The sequence below is a fragment of the Galendromus occidentalis genome, unplaced genomic scaffold (genome assembly GCF_000255335.2).
Source record: "Galendromus occidentalis unplaced genomic scaffold, Mocc_1.1 scf7180000077524, whole genome shotgun sequence".
Lineage (NCBI taxonomy): Eukaryota > Metazoa > Arthropoda > Arachnida > Mesostigmata > Phytoseiidae > Galendromus > Galendromus occidentalis.
Window position 1 is genome coordinate 699132 of NW_003805512.1, and position 20672 is coordinate 719803.

General features: G+C 51.3%; 3 protein-coding genes across 3 annotated transcripts; 1 reads left to right on the plus strand and 2 right to left on the minus strand.

Annotated features, from left to right (window-relative positions):
* The first annotated feature begins 1275 nt into the window (after positions 1 to 1275).
* Positions 1276 to 2647, plus strand: LOC100906755 (cuticle protein 14). The gene is made up of 4 exons (XM_003747679.1): positions 1276 to 1377; positions 1954 to 2130; positions 2216 to 2356; positions 2477 to 2647. Exons 1-4 carry the CDS (start codon positions 1366 to 1368, stop codon positions 2645 to 2647), a joined length of 501 nt encoding a protein of 166 aa, XP_003747727.1. The 5' UTR covers positions 1276 to 1365.
* Positions 2648 to 7328: 4681 nt separating this feature from the next.
* Positions 7329 to 10441, minus strand: hgo (homogentisate 1,2-dioxygenase). Its single transcript, XM_003747531.1, has 9 exons — positions 10412 to 10441; positions 9334 to 9494; positions 9064 to 9226; positions 8718 to 8924; positions 8490 to 8638; positions 8241 to 8415; positions 8023 to 8149; positions 7731 to 7912; positions 7329 to 7614 (listed from the first exon to the last, which is right to left on the minus strand). The coding sequence occupies exons 1-9, from the start codon at positions 10424 to 10426 to the stop codon at positions 7480 to 7482; spliced, it is 1314 nt and encodes a 437-aa protein (XP_003747579.1). The 5' UTR covers positions 10427 to 10441; the 3' UTR covers positions 7329 to 7479.
* A 2169-nt stretch (positions 10442 to 12610) lies between these two features.
* Positions 12611 to 16934, minus strand: LOC108864835 (uncharacterized). Its single transcript, XM_018641091.1, has 3 exons — positions 16915 to 16934; positions 13740 to 14501; positions 12611 to 12923 (listed from the first exon to the last, which is right to left on the minus strand). Exons 1-3 carry the CDS (start codon positions 16932 to 16934, stop codon positions 12611 to 12613), a joined length of 1095 nt encoding a protein of 364 aa, XP_018496607.1.
* Positions 16935 to 20672: the final 3738 nt, after the last annotated feature.

Consider the following 20672-nt stretch of genomic DNA (forward strand, 5'->3'; position numbering starts at 1 on the left):
CGACTTCCAGAAGACTTTCTGCAGGACTTCGCTGCCGCAGGGAGCTTGACCGCTGTACTCGGGGATCGTTCGAATTCGCAATCGTATCATGCATGTCGTCCGTTTCGTTTTGATTATAGAGCTTCACACGTGAGTGACTCTTTCGAGCAGACTTAATGACCGTTTCCATATCTTCAGCAAGACTATAAAGATCCGTCTTCTCAATAAGATTGGCTTGGAGCCGCGCTTTCGAAACCCAGAGCCGTGAATCAGTCAGCGAATACGGCAGTGATTGCGAATTTGACAAATCTTTCTCTACCCAAGTGAAAGCACTTCAACTCCGATTTCTTGGGGACTTGATCGCACGCGATTTCTGAGAACGACAGTTGATTGATTCCAATCGTAGCTGCTTCGAGTCAGAGCGCGGGAAATCCCAAAGCAACAACTGAAGCAAGAAGGAGAACCTTAAGCTCTGCTTCTATCGCATGTAAGCTGACCGATCTGCTGGGAACATCGGGAGCCGCCGTCTTTGATTATCGAGAGACATAAGGATGATTCAATCATTCATTGAATCGTGATCATCGATCATACATCAACTTTGGTCGTTTGTCTCGAACGAGTCGGATTCTTCAGTCCAACTCTTGTCGGAAAAATACGGGTCGCAAGGAATTCAGCGAATCCGTCCATCGGAATCATAGTTCTCTTCATTGAAGTCCGGAGAACTGCATGACTCTGCCGAGTTTTGGGGGCTCTTGAGAGTTGAGACAGCATAATGGAAAACCAACGAATCATGGAGCACCGTGAGCTGATTCATATAAGCGCTCCTGAGCGTTGCTTCGCCAGAAAGACGAATTCCCATTTCAGATCGCTTCTCGAAGATTCATTGAAACGGAGGGAACTGTCTCGGAACGCCCGACTTCTGGTGGAGACCCTCGTGCGAACTGCGCCGGCAGGCACCCTGTTTCGGAGTCCAAGAAAGACAGCATGAAGCCGAATCTGGGGAACTCCGACATTATCGGGTATATATTTTTACCGGGGACACACTATTCATGTCTCGAGTCGAGACATGAATGGCTGAGTGAGCATGACCTGGATCCCGCCATTCTGGTCACATTCCCGAGTTCGTGCTGACTGATGTGACTCATTGCTCCGAGATATCGCGAGAAAGAAAGATAGACAAGAGTGCTATTATAGTTTCTTTCGCGCACCCCCTGGTGCCAAAGAGCCCTCGCCATTTTCAGCTATAAGACCTCTGGTCGCTATATAAATTCCGCAAGAGCTATCGTTTCAGTCCGTCAGTTGTGCTGTTGGCGTTCCTTGGTCAGTGGTTGTGTTATCGTACATGCTGTGGATTTATCATATTTAGCGAGTATTCAATCGTACACCATGTATTCTACGGTAAGCTCTGTCGACGTATACCTCCGAGACTTTCGCAAACGTTGGCCGATGATGATTAACAGGCATGTCGAGCGAGTGAACTTGGGACTTCCACTAAAATCTCCTACCCACCGGCTCGATTTTCGCCGAGGCAAGCTCTTCCTGTACGTGGCGTACCCCCCGCGGCTCCGCGCGTCTCTTCCTCTAATTCTGATCCAATCGCTCCCGGATCTCGCGGTCCATTGCTCTTGGAGACGCCGAAATTCTCTTCTCATGGTTGTGCCTCGGTGCGGAAGCTCTTCTCCTTGCCATGCCGATGCATGCCACAAGTGGATACTGCACTGCTTGATCTCCGTCGGTCACTATTGGTTCAAAGCAAGACCACGGTCAATAGTGAAAAACTTAGCGAACGGTTCTCACCCATCACTCAGATGACTGTTACAACTTATCGTTAGTCTCGCAACAATCGTGTTCCGATGGGTAGCTCAATCAAAGAGCAGTGTCTTCACCAGAGCTGCACGCTTGCATAAGTTTGAAGCCACCGAAGCCGACAGAATGTTTTTTTCGACGGACAGCTATTCTAACGAATTATTACAGATCGCTCTTGTCTCGCTCATGGCCTGTGCGGCCCATTGTGGAGATCTCGGCGGCCACGAAATCTTGGCCAGTCACGGAGGCGACTTGGGAGGACACGGTGGGGACTTGGAAGGACATGGAGGCGACTTGGAGGGCCACGGAGGTAACTTGGGTGGTCACGGAGGTGCCTACGAAGAGGTAGGTTCAAGTGCCGAACGAAGGATGCTTGAGTCGAAGATGCCACCGGGGAGAATCACGAATTATCGGAACCATTTCCTCTCAGCAATACGCGCCGCAGCCCTACAAGTTCGGCTACAGAGTCAATGAGGAGTGGGGTCAACAGCACCGGGAAGAACAGGCCGACGGTCACGGGAACGTTGTGGGGAGTTACGGATTTACGGACGCCAATGGGATCTACCGGCAGGTCAGCTCAACGCATCTGCGGACATACGATCGAACTCTGCGATGCTTCCGTATCCGGAAATTCCCTGATCCCCAGGGATCGAATATTCGTGAAAGATGAAGATTTCTCCCGATGTTACAGGTGAACTACGTGGCGGACAAGTTCGGATTCCGCGCTCAAGTCAAAACTAACGAGCCGGGCACAGCTTCCTCGAATCCTGCCGACACTCGCATCGAGAGCTCTGCGCCGATCAATGTACCTCATCAGGGAGTCGGAGGCTACGAAGAGGGACAGCATGGCATCAAAGCTTGAAAGACGACCTTCCTTCTTCCGGCAATAGGTGGAAAATTGATCGAGTGCATCGCGGTAGATTATACAAGGGTTAACATGCGAAACTGAAATGAAGGCGAGAATCTCAAGACTTAGGTACGTTTGACTGTTGTTGACTCAGCGAGCAATATTTAGTGTGTCCTTAGAATGTCTGTACCTCATGCCCCCGGTCTATCTCATTGTGAAACGCTGCAAACACGTAATAATAAATAGTCCGAATCGACTCTGATATCTCTCAGCGCTCCTTTGGCGAAGCAAGCCAATTCGGCGCAGCGTCAATTCGGCGATGAGTGAGGTCGGCAAGGACCTACAGATTCGATTTGTCCGTTTTTCTATCGAACCCTCTCTCATCCCAATATGTTTAGGTTCAACAAAGCGCCGGAGCTCACGCCGACACGGAGCGAGCATGCTGGATCTACGAGATGCTTGAGACTGCAAACATATATTAAGCATAGGTGCATCGGAATTGGTTATATTTTTCCAGCAAGCGAACTCTTGGACGAGGATTGACCCCGCTATGAATGTCCGAGAGAGAGGAGAGAGATGGGAGAGAGATCTCGGATATATCGGGATGGTGTTTGTACACTCGAACCCGCTTATGAGAAATGTGCTCATAAGAGAAAACCGGATATGAGAGACCGATCCCGATTCCTCGATTCGGGCTCCGTAGGGTTTCATGGTAAAAACCTGGCCTGTAAGAGACTCGGATATAAGAGAAAAGTGGATGGGAACTTCGTACGCATATAAGAGAGATCCGTCTCAGGCAGAATTTCGGTTCGCTCATTCTTGTATCGGAGAATGGTCACTAGAAGAAAATGAGAGGCTCCTTTGTGAAGATATCCCCATACTTTGTTGGAGATCGTCAGATAAAACAACTATGATACGGAATCGGATGCATGTTTTCGATGAAGTTGCCTGATAAATCAGAGTTAGCGCTTGAAATGATCGTCTCGTCACACAAAGGCGATAAAGGCGTCCGAGTTTTGCGAGAACCAATTAGTGTGGGCCGTCAGCGATTGGAAATCAATTTCAAATGATCTACCGTAAATATTCTCATAGACGGGCATGCCCGTTTGTTTTTCGATCCACTTGAAGGTGCCCGTTTATTAGAGACTGCCCGCCTATTTTCTGTATCTCCCAGAAGATGCCCGTTTGTTGGAGACTGGCCGTCTAATAGAGACTGCCCGTCTCTCAGAGACCGCACGTTTATTAGAGACTGCCCGTCGATATTGTTAGATTCAAAAAGGAAGTAATAATTGTCTATTTCTCGAATACGAATCGGATATAGGCTACATCAAAGCCAGATTTCCTTCCTTTTCATGGCGGGTATATCTTGCGCAGATGCCGAGAGCGGTCGACGCTCACCGTGGTGACGACGGGGGAGAGCATGTTTTCGAGAAAGGAAGTCCCGCATCGGAGCCATATTTCGCGGTCTACACGACTTCACCTTGGTGCTGAATGCTGCATATTATATCATTCAAGACGCTGGCTTAGTGATGCAAAATTCATTCTTCCATGTCGTGATTCCGAAGACATTCGATTTGCGAAGATGCTGGAAACGGATCGTTCATTACACTCTGAGCCAGACCCGTCAATCGGGAATTGCCTGATTATTGGAGACTGCCCGGCTATTAGAGACTGCCCGACTATTGGAGCCTGCCCGTCTATTGGAAAGTGCCCGTATATTAGAATATTCACGGTATATATGTAAGTTTGAAAGTTCGAGAGAGAGCGGTCCATGGACCCTCGCCTCCCCTGGGTACGCTACTGGCCAGGACATGCTGGCACATGAGGGTCACACTTACACCAAGGAAGAGAGGAGTAAGGATGGACTCCTTCTATTCTGGCGGTGTCGTTACCGAGGCGGAGCATCGAAGTGCAGAGGTGAGCTCCTACGCACCTTACTTGCTATCGACGCGGCCATCGGCTGTCTTTGTAGATACATAGAGATCCCGACTGAATCCTCCGAATTCATTTCAGCGCGGCCTCTCTCCAAACCCAAGAAGTGCCGAGAGTTCTGGGCAAACATGTGGACGCTCCTGATCCCGTTGGTGTTCAAGTTCCTCAACAAGAAGAGTGCTCTCAAACGGCGAGCGGTGAAGACCCGCGAGTTGCCGTCTCAACTGATCATTCAAATGAGAGACAGTGCTTCTGCTCCGACACAAGGACGCCTCGACAGCCTTGAAGTATCAGCGAGAGTTATCCGAAGAGCCCGTCAACGCGTTGGAGCACCGAGCTCAATCTTCCAGTCAAGAGCAGCCATCGTGATCCCCGAAGAGCTCCAACTCTATGAGACCGCACCAGGGAACGTCGAACGCTTTCTGCTCGGTGACACAGGTGTGGTATGAAACAAACAGGGGTAGTGTTAAACAAATATTTTTGGGAGGGGCATTTGCCCCTAATGCCCCCCCCCCTGAATACGCGCCTGATCCTCATCTTTGGACGCGGAGCCTCCGGTGATTGGATGCATCTAGTAAGCCGAGTCTACGTTGATGGTCCCTTCAGCATTTCACCGAAGCTGTTCTCGCAACTCTTCGTCATTCTCTCTTTTACCCGACAACTCAGAGGTCGTATGCGAGGATGATTGGATTTCTCCAGGACGTTTGGCCAGATCTCGACAGGCTCCGAGTACACAATGGCGACGTTAGGCGCCGCGCTTCTCTCTTCCCCATCGAGATAAGGACCGCTTACCAGCGCACGCTCAACGGCGAGGTGCGAACGAATAATTACGCTGAAGCCTCTCATCGGCGCCTCCAGGGGAATTCGCGGTAGATCATCCGGCGCTCTTCGACTTCATTGGAGGTCCTCGCGACGCGAAGCACAAAGGGGATGCGCAACTCGAAAGATTCATCACGGGGAATGAGACAGAGTCCAAAAGGAACAAGTACATAGTTAGCGAGGAAAAAATCCTCTACATCTTGAACTCAGTCGTAGCCCGCGCTTTGGAAGTCTTGCGAGGTATCGCTCATAGGTACGACATATGGAACAAAGGTAAATATCTGGAGACCCGTTTGCAATGAGAGATATGTGAATAAAATGATGCTGGAGATCCACCCGAGTGCACGAGCATTCACTCTGAACACTGAAGCAGGCTCGACGTAGCGCAAGGAAGAAGCCGCGTGACCCCAGTCCTCTGAAACAGTACTAAACGTACAAATGAAGTTTCAAGGCTTTCACCGACCTGACACGGCGCACAGTGCTCAAAAATCAATTCCTAGGGGGACAAAATTATTTCGATGATTTTTTCGATAGAGTTCCGTTCCCCGAATGAGGCGTGAGACTCGGGAAAAGATTCCGGCTTCCAGCTCGCCCGCGGAGACGATATTTGAGGTCTTGAGGACGTTTTTCATTGAAATATCCCACCAACTTTATGCATGCAGATTTGAGAGAGACGAATGCTCCACGACTTGTTTCCTGCTCGACTTCCAACTTCCTACAGGAGTGGAGACCGCGCCAGCTTGCCCGTGAGTCAGACTCGGAACATCGTCTGCTGGCGCTCAAGAGATCGCTTCTCGGCGGTAATACTGGAAACGAGCTGTTGGATGTCGGATCGCCGAGATGACTCGCTTCGCCCCCGAATCGCGAGCACCGATCGGGATCCATATCCATGCTATTGTAAAAGAGGGAATCTCTCTCCACAATCGAAGCGGATCAAAGCCTGTAGCGAATTCTGCATCCCGGTAGCTCCGCCTATGGTCACCCACGAGCAGTAAAAGGGAGGAAAAAATATTCTAAGACAGCCCAGGCCATCTCGTCTGAAGCATGCCCGGCTATACTTCGATGTCTCCGATGAAGACCTAAAATCAGCGAAAATTAGACTTTTTTTTTTAAAGCCCTTAGCGCAAAAATGCGCAGAAATCGGAGATGTGCTTTGAAAAGCGGAAGGCTTGAGGAGCTTTAAAAAAAAAAATCCTGGGGCAAGCCGGGGCAAAGGTCCTAAATGAGCAATTTAGGTTTTCGCCTATTGTCGGCCACGAAAGAATTTTCCCTCGGTCGTATCGATACAAATCGCAACTCTTCGGGTCGGTGCGTCCTTGTGGGGGGTCATCCGTCCCTAGTTTTCATCGTATCGGGTAGTCTGAACCATTCAAGTTTGAGATATGGGCGAAAAACGACCGAATAATTTAGTCCACCTAGAAATCGATTTTTGACCACCGTGCGGCGCCGAATTGACGCTGCGCCGAGTCGACCCCGGCGCCAGAGTGACCCCGGCGCCAAATTGAAGGGTACCCCTCCTATGGATCTAGGGACGCTCCGGAAGTGTTTAAATGCGCAGAACCATAGAGCGGGAAGAAAAACAGTCGGGACAGGGATGGACACCATGATGAACAGTATGCGGAAAGGCTTAAGGCGCGACGGATCGATCCCGGTTGCGAGAAAAGACTGGCGAACCATCTCGCTTTCGGGGAAAGACTGGCGAGCCATCTCGCTTGCAGGAAATGAGTCGCGAACCATCTCGCTTGAGGGAAAAGACTGGCGACCCATCTCGCTTGCAAGGAAAGGGTCGCGTCGCGAACTGTCCCGGAGTCACCCACCTTACTCCAAACTCTGTGCAGCAATCGCGAACCGGAGTTGCGGGAAGACTAGAATAGAAAAAAATATCTTGCCCGGCCGGATAAGGCCCGTTGTTCCACCCATCGTGGCTTGAGGTTTATTTGAGTGCTCTTCCATGCTGATCATGTGCTCGAGACGGGGCTCAGCTCAGCGGATTTTTCTCGAAACAGTATAATCTGTATATACGACGTTGCAATCATATCTGAGATTTGGAACTTCTTTGGTGAGACTTCGAGCACTTTTCCCGTGGAAATCTGCTCTCAGAGCCCCTCCTTCCCCCTAAAGACTTTGGGAAGAGCCTGCCAGCATTTATAGTAATCTCGATCCAGACGATTGCATCCATCCTCGGCCCATTGAGTGATTGCCAATGACAAGGAAGATTCGAACATGAATGCCTTCGAAGGAGGAATGCGATTAGCGACCCAGCATGTGAGACGAGTCTGTCTACCTGCATCGCTCAACAAAATTTCGGTCAGCTCGAACGAGAGCGGATCTCTAGCCTCAATCTCACCATCGAGTTGTCCGCCACACGGCTCGGCTTCAGTGCAGCTTCGGTGGCCTGCTTGAAGCAATTAGCGTCGGGTCCGTGAGGAGTCATTATCGAGTGAAGAGTCGCTCCACCAGGTCCGAAACCTTCCTCCTTGGCCTCATATGCTCCACTGATCAGTCCCATGAATTCGCTCATGCAATTTCCTGTGGCGAATGAAGATAACGACGATGAAGTTCCATGACAGCGGGCATTTTCTCTCACCCGGAGCTATGCTCTTCCGATTCGAGGTAGATTCCAGCCCCCTCAAACTCACTATGATAGTACGGTGGCCGGAAAGTATTCTCTGCCACCGACCAACGAGGCGGGAATATCACGAAATCCGCAATCGCCACACCTGGCTTTGTTGATGGGCAAGTCAGAACGGTGAATATCGAGGGATCCTGGAAGCAGCATCTCATCGGAGAACTCCTCAATATATGTACTACGAACTGTCCATGGACGACCAGGAGCGGGGCAGTTCCTTTCGCTTACACAGTGGTCCACAGAGACGGTGTTGATGGCGACAAATTTGGTCAAATCGTATTTATACGGCACATAGTTGCCGTGCCAGGCAACCACATCGAAGGGCGAATGACCCTGGACCGTGGAGAAAAGTTGCCCTTGGTACTTGTTGATAACGGTGTACTCGGCATCGACGTCTTCGAACCTGAATTCGACGTTCCAAGATTACTATTTTGACGTGAGGAGGGCGCCCATTCATGATTTTTGGATTCGGATTACCAAGCAACAGGATGGAGGAAATCCCTCGGATTTGCCAAGCCGTTTGCGCCGATCGGACCGAGATTTGGCAACACAAAATGGCTGTCGAATACTTCAAGTATGTATCCCCGGGTGGGTCCTTCCACATCTACTTTGAATCGCATCCCTTGCTGAATTATTGAAACAGCATGCATTAATTCGAACATACGATCGACCTCTGAGCCGTGATCCATGCAGAATCCGGCCTACCTGTATCACGCAGATCTCATTGGGCTTGACATGCATCTTGCCGAATTCGGTGGTCACATCGAGAGCTCCTTGCTGGGGTACGATCAGGAGGTCGCCATCGGCATTCTGCAACGCTCGACGGTTCATAGACGAGTTGCAGACGAAGATATGAATTGCGAGCCCGTGCCGAGTGAGTGCGTCGCCGGCGCCGCAAATAGTGCGTAGGCCCTGGAATGCGAGAAAGACGCGTCGAACTTGACGTGTTCATCCTACTCCAGTTATGAATGGAGGTTCCCAATTTTTTCCCCAACTTGACCGCGTCGTGCTTCGCAGACCGAATTACAAAAGCTGGAGGCGAGGTAATTACATCAACAAAGTCAGCTTCATTCGACTCCGGTATATCGAATGGGAGCCATCTCGTCTGATTAGGATTCGGGAACTGCTTCTTCCAGTCGTCGCTGAGTTTATTCGTCGATAAGAATCGCTCGAAGGGTGTGTGGAGCACGGCCGGGCGAATTCGGTACAACCATCTGGAAAGATAAATCGATTGAACTCCTTGGAAGATATCTCTTTGGAAGAACTCTTTGAAAGTTGAGGCCGATTTCGCCGTATCGGGAAGATCGGACAATTTTCTTACGTTCTCCTGTTCGTTTCTCGTGGAGACGTGAATGAGCTCCCCGACAATTGCTCTGCATACAGTCCGTATGGACATTTTTGAGGATTATTCTGGTTTTCCGGCAAGGCCCCTGGGCATCTCGGATCCTCTGTTGCGAATTCGTTCCCGAATCCACACTGGTACTGTAAACATTTTGATGGATGCTTGAAATAGATTCTAACACCGGAGAGAGCAAGATTCTCGCTCCCGCAGGTATAGCGAACCGATGTATCGTCTCTGCAGCCGTCGTTCTTTTCTCCCCTCCTGACTGCAGACTCCGTGGAGATCTGCTGAGAGCGCATGGGCGACCGCATGGAACACAATGTGCAAAAACATCCCCTACTGATTCAGTCGTCTAGGAACAATTCGCAGATCCGGCACGCTGATGAGAAACAGGCTCGGCAGCCTTGCACGTCTCTTAAGAGCTCATATCGAGACTGAAAGTCGGAACTCCGCAGCCGGAATTTCCTATGGGAGACCATCCTTGGAATCGTTGCGTAACGATAGAGGCTAGCCGCTCATCGGATATTTCTCACATCGCTCTCATCACTTCCTGTGCATTGGGCGTGTATTCTGTGTTCTGCATGGAAAGAAAGCGAGTCGATCGCTCCATTGCACTCCAAGGCTTTCGAATCGTGCCCCAAATAGGCGTAGGGATCAGTCTGCGATTAAGCGCGCAAACATCAGCCAATATCTGCGATCCCAACTGCATTCGGATGAGTCGACGGAGATCTGTAGAGCTAGCTCCCAACGCGTTTATCCTACCGTAGCGAGATGACTATTCTCAGGTGGATGAGGAAATTCAAAGAGTGTTGGAGGAATGGGCGAGTATTTTTTGCGGCGTGTCGGCCACGAGGGAGTTGTGATGAGAAATTACTAATCACAATGAGCTTCGCTGTTCCATATTGGAGCCAACTCCGCCAACGAGCCGTGAATACTGAAAAGGGTCCTCCCTCTGTTCGATTGGAGGCGCTTTGATTCTGATCGCAGCTCCATCGAGGGAAGACAGCTGGCCCGTCCGAGAACTGAGTTGTCTGCCCATAGCGCAACGACTACTCACCTTCAATGTGTCCATGACAGACGTAGCTCGACGAGTGACACAACTTCCAGACGATTGCGAGATGGGAATCTAGAAGATGGTGATAGGAAGAGATAGGAGGGGCTAATGAAGACAAAACTCTCACCGCGGATAGAGCGTCCATTGTTGATAGAATCGAGGGGAAAGAAAGGTGCAATATTCCCCGAAATGATCTCATGGTCCCCTCTAAGCTAAGACCGCGTATAATTAGGTCTGTTGAAGCCAGGTCTGTTGGGAATGTCGATTATCTACCACGTCTTCTCCATCGATGTCTGGGGAGCAAGTGTCAATAAGGGAACTATACTCTGTGCTGATGATCCGAGCATACGAGATAATCATGCCGAAAAATATCATCGCCCCGATCTGTTCTGCAATGCTCCGATTCCCCCCTCGATATTCCCCGAAAAAACGTACACGAGTACCACCCGCGAAAAGCTCCTGCGCGGTAGGCAAAGGTTCGTACGCGTCGCGGTCCGTGTTCCCAGGATGGATCCTATTGTATGCATGGGCTTGGCGCACAAAGAGGTCTCTTACGTCAGTTTTCCTGCGGAGCCGCTTCAGCAGCAAATCGAATTTGCTGCGTTGCAATCCGATCCGGAAGCTCCCCCCAATCATCGCGGTCCGCTGGAGAAGGGAACTATTGATCCGAAAATATTGCTTGGCTTGAGTCTCGAAGCTTGGCACATATTCCAGGCAAGCAACTTTCCTTGATAATATTCGGCAGAATCTTCACGGAATCTTGATGATGTCAAGCCATCAGTCATATCAAGCATTTTGAAATTCATCGCTCAACTGTTGCGTGCTCGAAGAGAGGTCGTCTGACATTGCCGGGTCTTCCTCGAGTCTTCGAGACCAGCATGCTCCCCGGAATGATGGCTCCAAGAAAGGAGCGCGTCGCGGATGGCCTAGTCGCTCGCAAACACCCCTGGATCAGGCGTCTTTCGATGACGAGTCTCATGAGTTGTACCGACTCCAGGGGTAAGTTCCTAGGGGAGCGCGCATCTTCCATAGAGCTCAGAGCAGAGAATACGAGCTGGCGCATTCTGACAAGTAAACGATTTCTATTGTCGATCCGGGTTCAGGGAGTCGGGGAAAGTTAGGAGAGGGGGTGGGGGAGAAATTGCTCGGAAGGCCTTGGATAGGGAAATCAGAGAAAAATCTGGAATATTAGCGTCAGTCAGCGAGTGATTGCGAATGATGGCGAGTCGAGTTCTTGAGCATTCAAGACTAATCGAGCATCTTCCCATACTCTGTCGAGCAGGGGCGACCAATCGTGCCTCCGATCCGGGCCATGTACGTCTCACCAACGTTCACCTCCATGGATGCGGGTGACACATTCGTGATTGGGCGAAGTTGCTCGCCGCGTAAGCAAACTGTTTCATTTTCATTCATTTCATTCATTCGCTTTATTATCAAGTCGTAATGATGATAACAAGGGTGTATAAAGGGAAGGGTTACCAGAGACTCTCCAAGAAAATAGTTTGTTGATGGTCTCGGTCCTAGCAACACACTTCGGTTGAAGCTTCACCCCAGAGCGGAGGCGATTCGTCGAGAAGTTGAAAAAGTGATTTAGGGCACCACCAGAGATCAGGCGCCTGAGAGCGCGGGCGTCAGCCGCGGTGTGGAGTTCAGAGAGTGAGGGGACGCTGATGGCGGAACGATCAACGCCGCAGCGGTCGGCGACGCGTCTAACGAATCTCCGACGGATAGCCTCGAGTAGTTTCACATCACCGACGAGGCAGGGAGACCAGACGGGGGCGCAGTACAAGAGCAACGGAACGACAAGTGATCTGTAGAGGTTTTCGTAGTACTCGGGGCGCCGAATGGAGAAACAACGGAGACTGAGATTACAGATCGAAGATGCCGATGCAGCAGTACGGGCGATATGGCTCCTGAACCTCAGATCCGGAGAGACGAGGACTCCCAGGTCCCTCATAGAGTCCACCATAGGAATCATGGTCGATCCGAGAGAGTAGGCGTGAAGGTCGGGTCTCAACTTGAGAAGTGCACACTTCGGGAGAGACAGCTCGATGCCATTCTCAGTGGACCATCTCAGAACACCATCAATCGCCAACTGAAGCAGACGAGGACCCTCCGGGGAGCCATCAATCTCAGCATGGATCTTGACATCGTCCGCGTAGAGCTTGTAGAAAATGCCGGGCGGGAGGTATGTTCCGATATCTAGGACATACACCGACCAGAGAAGTGGGCCCAATATGGATCCTTGTGGTACGCCACAGGGACTGGGGGCGGGGGGGAGAAGGAATTTTTGACTTTGACAATGAATTGTCTGTCAGAGAGGTAGGCACGGATCCAGTCCACGATGGATTGACGAACACCCAGGGCAGAGAGTTTGGAGAGGAGACGACCGTGATGCACCCGATCGAAGGCCTTAGTAAAGTCGAAGTAAACGCAGTGAACATTGCGTCCTGTCGAGAGAGCCACGCCCCAGCTCTGGATGACGTCCAGTAGCTGCGTCTCCGTGGAGCGTCCCCTGCAGAATCCATGCTGATTTTGATCCAAGAGGTTATTCGACGACAAGTACTGGGAGAGGTGATTCGCGACAATTCTCTCCATCACAAGGCAAGAGACCGAACCTTGAGCGATTGGCCGGAAATTTGCGGGGAGTGAACGGTCACCTTTCTTGAAGATAGGTGTGACTATTGATTGTCTGAAACATGATGGCACAGCGGATTCGGCAAGTGATCGTGTGAAGATGATAGAGAGTGGAAGAGCAAGTACCTCAGACAACTCTCGGAAGAGAATCGGAGGCAGTAAATCTGGCGTGACAGAGGTCTTGCTCTTCAAGTGACTGAGAGCGGAGGCAACAGTCTCAACATCGAAAATGAGAGGAGCGCAGGTGACTGGGGGAGAGCCACGGGAGACCGGGGAGACGACGGGGGGTCTGAAGGCCTCGGCGAAGCAATCTCGAAAGACGATTGACTGTTGATAGGGGTCAGTGATGACATCGGAGTGGATGCGAAGAGACGAGATGACGTCCCTCGACCTGAGCCGTCCATTGACGTACGAGTAGAAGTCCCTTGAGTTCCGGATGGAAAGCCGGGACTCCGCAAGAATACGATCACGTCGAATAGCTCTTGACAGTTTAGCTCTGAGCCTGCTCAGGGCGTCGGGATCGGACGAGGAGGAAATGAGTGAGTGCAGGCGTCGAATATGCCAATCGAGTCTAGGAGCTCGGGCCGGGAAGCCGACACGGAGCGGCACGTGAGTTTCGATCTGTCTGGCAAGTAGGTCAGACAGCAACCGCTGCATATCCTCAACACAGTCGCAGCTACGGAAGACATCGAACCAGTTTAGCTCGGAGAGGGACTCAGCGATGAGGTCATAACGACCCTTCCGGAAGTCGGGGAGAGGCGCCGCAGTGACATGAGAGGCACAGAGGTCGACGAGGAAGGAGATTGCGAGATGATCGCTCCTGATAGGGGCTGGAAGGATCTGAACGCCAACAACGATGTCGGGGTGATTCGTAAGTAGGAGATCAAGAAGATTTCCAGATGCCGGTCGAGTCGGGAGATCAACAAGTTGGTGGAGGCCATTGAGGATGCAGAAGTCGAGAAAAATCTGATCCCTATTTGAGGAACCCGGGTGTTGAAGGTTTTTCCAATCGATGCGGGGGAGGTTGAAGTCTCCAACGATGATGCTTGGCCACTCGACGATCAGCAGTTTCTCGAGCGAGGCGCAGAGCATCGAGACCCCGTCGCGAAGTTCCACGGATGATCCGGATGGGGTCGAGTAGGCACAAATGATGCGGAGAGGGGAATCGTCGAGGAACACGTCAACCGCCAGAACTTCGGAGGAGGACGAGATGCCGACGATTTTGCAGGCGAGAGAGATGCGGAGTAGGATACAAACACCACCTCCGGTGGAGTGTGTCCTGTCACGGCGAAAGACAGTGTAGTTTCCATTTAAGGAGAGCTCCGCGGAGGATATATCGGAGTGTGCGAAGGTTTCACAGATACAGATGATGTCTGGAGAGTCAAGAGAGGTGTAGACACGGAGCTCATCGAGGGCGCCGGACTTGGTGAGATTGGCGGCATTGAAGAAAAGACATCTGGGGGAAGGGGAGGACGAACGGGTGTCGGCGGGATTGTTGGTCGATGGAGGTGACGGACGGCGGCATGGTAGTCAATCATCAGCACCAGCGCGGCTCGACGAGACCGAATCCGCAGCAAGCAAAGACTCCTCAAGTCTACTCTGATCCAACGAGTGGGAGAAGAGCTTAAAGATCATTCCCCTTGCCCAAACAGAGGGGGAAAGGAGAAGAGGAGATTCCGACTTGGGGACGGTTATCACAAAGGAGGCGTATGTCTGTTTGTCAGATTTAGCCCTGAATTTACCGACCGAGATGATAGAAGATGAGATGGAAATGCAGTATTCCAACATCTGCCTGGCAGAGACCGCAGGGTCGACAGCAGACACGAAAACAATATGATTCTGAGTCTGTAGAGTCGGCGGGGTTGGCCTGCGAGACCGAGAGGATGCTGCAAAAGGTATATCACACTCGCCAGAGCCGGTGGAGATGGGTTTCCACTCGCGAGCAGACGATGATGTGGTATCTCGAGTCGAAGGGATGACGAGGTTGGTTCCAGGGGACTTGGAGCGATGGGGCTCCGAGCGGGCCGTAGAGAGTGGAGGTGGAGAAGACGGGTTGGCCGAGATAGTTCGAGGGATGGCAACACAGGGCTTAGTGAGTCGTCTCGAGGGGTGCCTGACAGTCCGGCGAGCCGCGCGATTCGTCCCAGCCGCAGGAGCCGAGGAATCCGAACCCGGAGCAGGCTCTGAGGAATCACATCCCGAAGGCGCAGAGCCGTCAGGGGGGCCGAGGCACCATCAGTGCCACCATGAACATACGAAGAACCACAGCCAGAAGATAAAACGAGAAGGGACTCGACCTTATTCAGCAGCACCCTCAGCGATAACCGGATGCCCGTCAGCTCAGCTAGATAGGCAGGCGGGATACCTGACCGGGAGCTCTGAAGGGACTCAGAGTGATGTGTGCGCGGAGACTCAGGTGTTCATGAATGTTACGGAGCGACTTTCGATGCTGAGATATCCTTATATTTCCCACCGCATACGGAAGTAGCTGTTTTTATCATCCCCTCGAAGTGAATGATGAGGAACGTCGTACCACTTTTCTAAAATTCGTTTCGAGGCGGCTCGAGTGTACGGAGCTTTCACGGTATCCGCTAACCTCAAGCTGACAGTCGCTGACACTCCACGTTCTTATAAAGAAGCCAGGGCCTCTCGCGGAATGTACTCGAAACTCGAATCCGTAAACTCGGATCGACAAAGGTGAATGTTCGATTGTCGGTCGATGTCTGGAACATAACATGGTTTCTTCATTTCCGAACCGCGATCTCATCCTATTTGAAGCTACTGCGATTTCTGCTCTCGAGTCGATCCGCCATCCGCCTCTGCACGATGCTGAGTGCTCGTCTTGCGTCCGCTGCTTCCTGCTCCTGTAGGATAAGGAAGAGTCGCCGTGCAATAATGGGGTTTAAGAAATTGCGGAAATCCGCCAGTTTGAGCCAGAAAGTCCGGGGCTCAAAATCGTAGATTGAATGGATCGGATCATTCTCCCTTTTTTGTAAATGCATGAAATCGCGGGCGCTCATTATTTCATCATGATATTCCGAACTAAACGCGTCCATCTCCATGGGCTTCACAGCTACTGCACGATTAATGAGCAGAAATATTGATTCGATTCAATTCTCCCGTGAATATTCCGTTTGAGCGCATCTCTCGAACATCATCTTCGTTCAATTAGGAGATCTCTCGAACGAGCTCGGACGCTCACCCTCCGTTGAGTGGAGCCCACTGCGCCAACGAATTTCCGAGAATGAGACACACAATGCTACACCGGCGCCGTCGACAAAGAAAAACCTCATGCTTGAGGGAATCGGTCTTTGAGTTCCCGGAAGAGTGAGAGAGGTCAACAAGAAGCCGGACCTACTGAAATCGCTACCAAAGCTGGGCCGCTTCTGTCGCCAGGCTCCTCCCGGATCTCGAATCTGGATCGAAATGCTCTCGAAGCCGAAAATCCTCCTCTCCATCAGAGTCGTCTGCGCTGGCGGTAGAGAACCTCGCATCTCTCTCAGATCCCGCTTCCCGTCAATCAGAGCTGGTAGGTTCTCCCTTGCTCACGAATATTGAAGAGCGTAGATTAGACTTTTTCTACTTCTTCACGAATTTTACCCGATGCCATGAATGAAGCGGGCAACGGCATTCCTCCATCGGGAATAGCTTCGTTCGTAGAAGTTGCGTAGGTTGGATGAAATTATGTACTTCCTCTCGGCGGAGCTCTGAAGATCTGTTGTTCCGTAGTTTCAGCGATCATCGACGTGACAATCGATACCTTCGCAAGACCCGACGACACTAGGGGGAAAACGACGATCGAAAGGTGAGAAGCGTGAAGTAGTTTGCTACGTCGGACCCAAGGAGTCGCGAGATCGAGTGCCGCTCACTGAGAAACAAGTTGACCCATGTCCGACCCGAGCGCTCCGAATGCGCTCGAGGTGGGCAGAACTCGGAAGCCTCGAATTTCTAATTCAGCCTTCCGACGCATTCATCTCATGATAAGGTACTGGCATCGATATCTATTGATGGAGTTCTGTAACTGACAAGTTACTCTCCTATTATTCAGGCAGAATGGACAAACATCCCGAAGCCGAGAAGATCGCGGAGAAGAAGAATGTCGAACCGGCACCACAGGGAGTTCCACGAGATCCTCCCAATCTGGGAAATCTGGCTTTCGCCAACGAGGCATTCTTCCCAATGTCTCCATTCGACGCTGAAGCCGCCTTCGGTGGGATCACCACCGACTTCAGGGTGTTCAGAGCTCTCCGTGGTCTCCCGGCGCGGAGGGATCTCATGGCGGAGAGAATGGGCCGCACGTTGACTCCGGAGGAGGAAGAAGGTCTCTTCCGAGATATCTTCGGTCTAGTCAGCTTTCCAATCGCAATGCTCCAACGCCCAGAATGAGGATCTGGGCAGCCGAGCTTGACCATGTACATATGTATAAAGATGTGTGGTAATTTATTCATAGATTTCAAGTTTTTGTAATCATGCGAATATAATCATCGAACGACCATGAAGTTTCTAATCCGTCGGAGGTATCGGCCATTCCGAGCGGATGAGGCTCCGAGGGTATCTCTGAAAACCTTTGGTGCCTCCCCGACTCCATGATTCTCCCATCGGGGAGAGCAATTCAGGGCAGTGGCGTACTCAGATTTCTCTTGGGGGGGCTAGATCGGGTCCCCGCATGGGGCTGAAATCCAGTGTGGCGATTCGCTCCTGTACTACAGCATTACGAATGACCATCGGGGAGGGGGCTATAGCCTTTTTAGCCCCCCATGCCCCTGATTACGGGACATGGGCTCCTTACAACGGAGAGGTTGCGTTGAGCAGCATATGATGAACGATTCAGTTTGAAAGCAATCCACGCTATCTACAATGATTCCTCTTGATGGTATCAGATGATCATTGGTTCCGATCGGCGCCGACGGTGCTGCCCACGTAGATCCACCTCACGTTGAGCGCGTCCCGCATCGGACCAAACTTTGACCACGGTCAAGCGGTCCTTCATGTAACATTTTTGGGGCTACAGACAGATACACATACTACACATGACATATGATGGTTAGGAACAAGCTCGAGGAACGGTTCAATCTCCGAGGCTCTGGCTCCACTCACGCATCAGCCATGAATTCCTCTCGATAGCTGCCTATTGTCCGTCACAAAAGCTTCTTGAGAGCTTGCACGCGATCGGCGGCCGGAACAACGCGTAATCGTATGTGGATCCTTTCAATTTTCGATTCCAAATCGGACACACTCCGCTGGAAAGACGAATGCACGGCCATGCCGAAGCTGCATACTCGTCGTATTCGCGCGTAGGCTAAACGCCAGGTGATTTCCTAACATCCGGCTTGGAGAAGCACGATATGGTGGATGTCGCCGGCAGGGAAATGTTCCACCTGTGACTCGAAGGCCGGCCCCGGGAGAAGGGTGACATACATACTCATACTTCCTGGACCTAATCGAGGGTACACGGAACGCTTTCCCTGGACTGCGCGATCCGACGCGACGCCGACGGTCGAACAATACCGTCGGATTCCGGACGATCGACACCTAGATTTTCATCGCGGATCCTTCCTGAGCTTCACTCATCGTGCGGGAAACTATAATGATTGTCGCAGACCCTCGAGTGTCAAAGCTGCAACATTCCCTTCGTTCTCGAGCTCACCCTCGGATGTTCGTCTCTCAGACCATTCTCTCGACCCAGCACCAGCGAATGCTGAACTCTAATTGACCATGTCATGGACAAGCGATCCTGAGGGAGTGAGACCGCATGTCGCTCTCAGATTTACCACGTGCTCGATTCATCCGGATTGCCCTCTCCCGGAGAGGGAGTGGGAAGCATGATTGTGCCTATCTGTGGAGTACTGTAGAACATGATAATCATCGCCAGAATTAAATTGAGAGGTACGAGGTAAATACAGTAAAGAGCGATCTCGCTTCAATCTCGCGATGTACGATACGTCTTGTTCGCAGCGGTTCCTCTGCAAGGGTATGCCATTCCGGTGAAGATGACCTTCATGGTACTTTGAATGCGGTGAATAGTTGCCCCCTGATGCTGAACTTTATAATTATTTCCCTATTCGATATCCTTCCTAGGCTGTGGTGGAACGTGATTCGGGCCCCTCTCCGTTCTTCAGCTGCCATCTCTACCCTTTCTCCGCCGCGACGATTCGTGGGGGCGATGCTTCCTCTAGCCGGGAAATCATATTCCCTTATCGATTCGGATCTTCTGGATCGATCAGTAGGTCCAGGTGTGAAAAGTTGAACCTTCGGAATCCCCGAACGAGCTCCGTCCCCACTATTCCCAATCTCACAATATCAACGAGGGCGCAAAGGGAGTGTTGCGCACGAAACAAGTGTTCTCGAGATCCCCATTCACGCTTCCCACTGGAATTTTCTCGAAAACAGTCGCTCGCTGAACGATCGACCCGCTTCAGTAGCTGGATCTCAGAGAACGGCTCGGTGTAGATGATTTTCCATTGAATTATTCTTCGCGTTGTTGGAGACGGAAAAAAGGTGAGTGAATCTCCATGAGGGATTTGAGAAACATGGGCGGTGGGCGGATGCGTCGGGCCTCACGACGCCTTCCGTGTTCTTCCTTGCTATCGATACCAGCGGGAACCAGTTTCAGATGAGCGTATGCCACTCGAGCGAAATAGACGCAAGTCGATCGACATGTAATTTCGAGCTCGGCTGCGGGTGCAGTCTCGAAAGTTAGATACTTCGACCCTTCCAGAGATATCGATCCAGGGCTTGGGTTCCCGGCTAAGGAGCCTGTTCTGATAAGAGATGAATGATCGGATATTCGGTGTTTTGTTCTAAACCATGGTGGGGATAGGTCACGGAAAGTGCTTGTCGAAATTCGTCCCGCAAGCCGATCACAGATTTATCTGAGGACTTTTGCAGAGGTTCGAGGATCGCGGAGATCATTCTCACTGCAATCAAAGCATGCGATGGCTGGTGTAGAAGGAGGAAGGAAATCAAGATGAGACTCTCCTCAATTATTGTGATTTTCCTTTCCATTAGTGAGGCTTGCAGATAGAGACCGTCTGTGCTGTTGCCTCGGAGAGAATTTATTCCCCGCGCTCAATTCCCGGTCCGATGTCGCGATCCGGAACGATCTCGGCTGAGGCAGCCGATCTTCGACCCGGAGCGAGAACTCAACCGCCGGGTCAGAGAAATGAAAAATCCGCGAATAGTCTCGATTTCGGAGCTAATCAATATTTTTATGATTCACCTTTTGGTCCCAGAAATCTGGCATTGACGTCCAACCAGGAGGCTTCTCGCGTATATGAGGAGACACCATTCTCTCCAGAAGAATTGAGCGTCTGCCAGGCACCTCCATTTGTTGCCATCGTATGTTGCACGTAATCTATTATCGAGGTAGTACGTGTAAGCGCCGGATAATCTCAGATACACTAGACATTGTCATTCGATTTCATCTATAGAGCTCTCGACGCTCTGAAGACTTTATTTGGCGGATCATGCGAAATCTTCAAAATTTTCCCGCGAAATATCGAGAGAAATCTCCACAAGAGCCTGGAGGAACTGCGTGGAACGTTGACGCTTTCGGAAGCGCAAACTGCGGAGTCAGGATGAGGAACGATTGGGATTTCCTCCGCAGAAGTGTGAAATCGAAAATCGG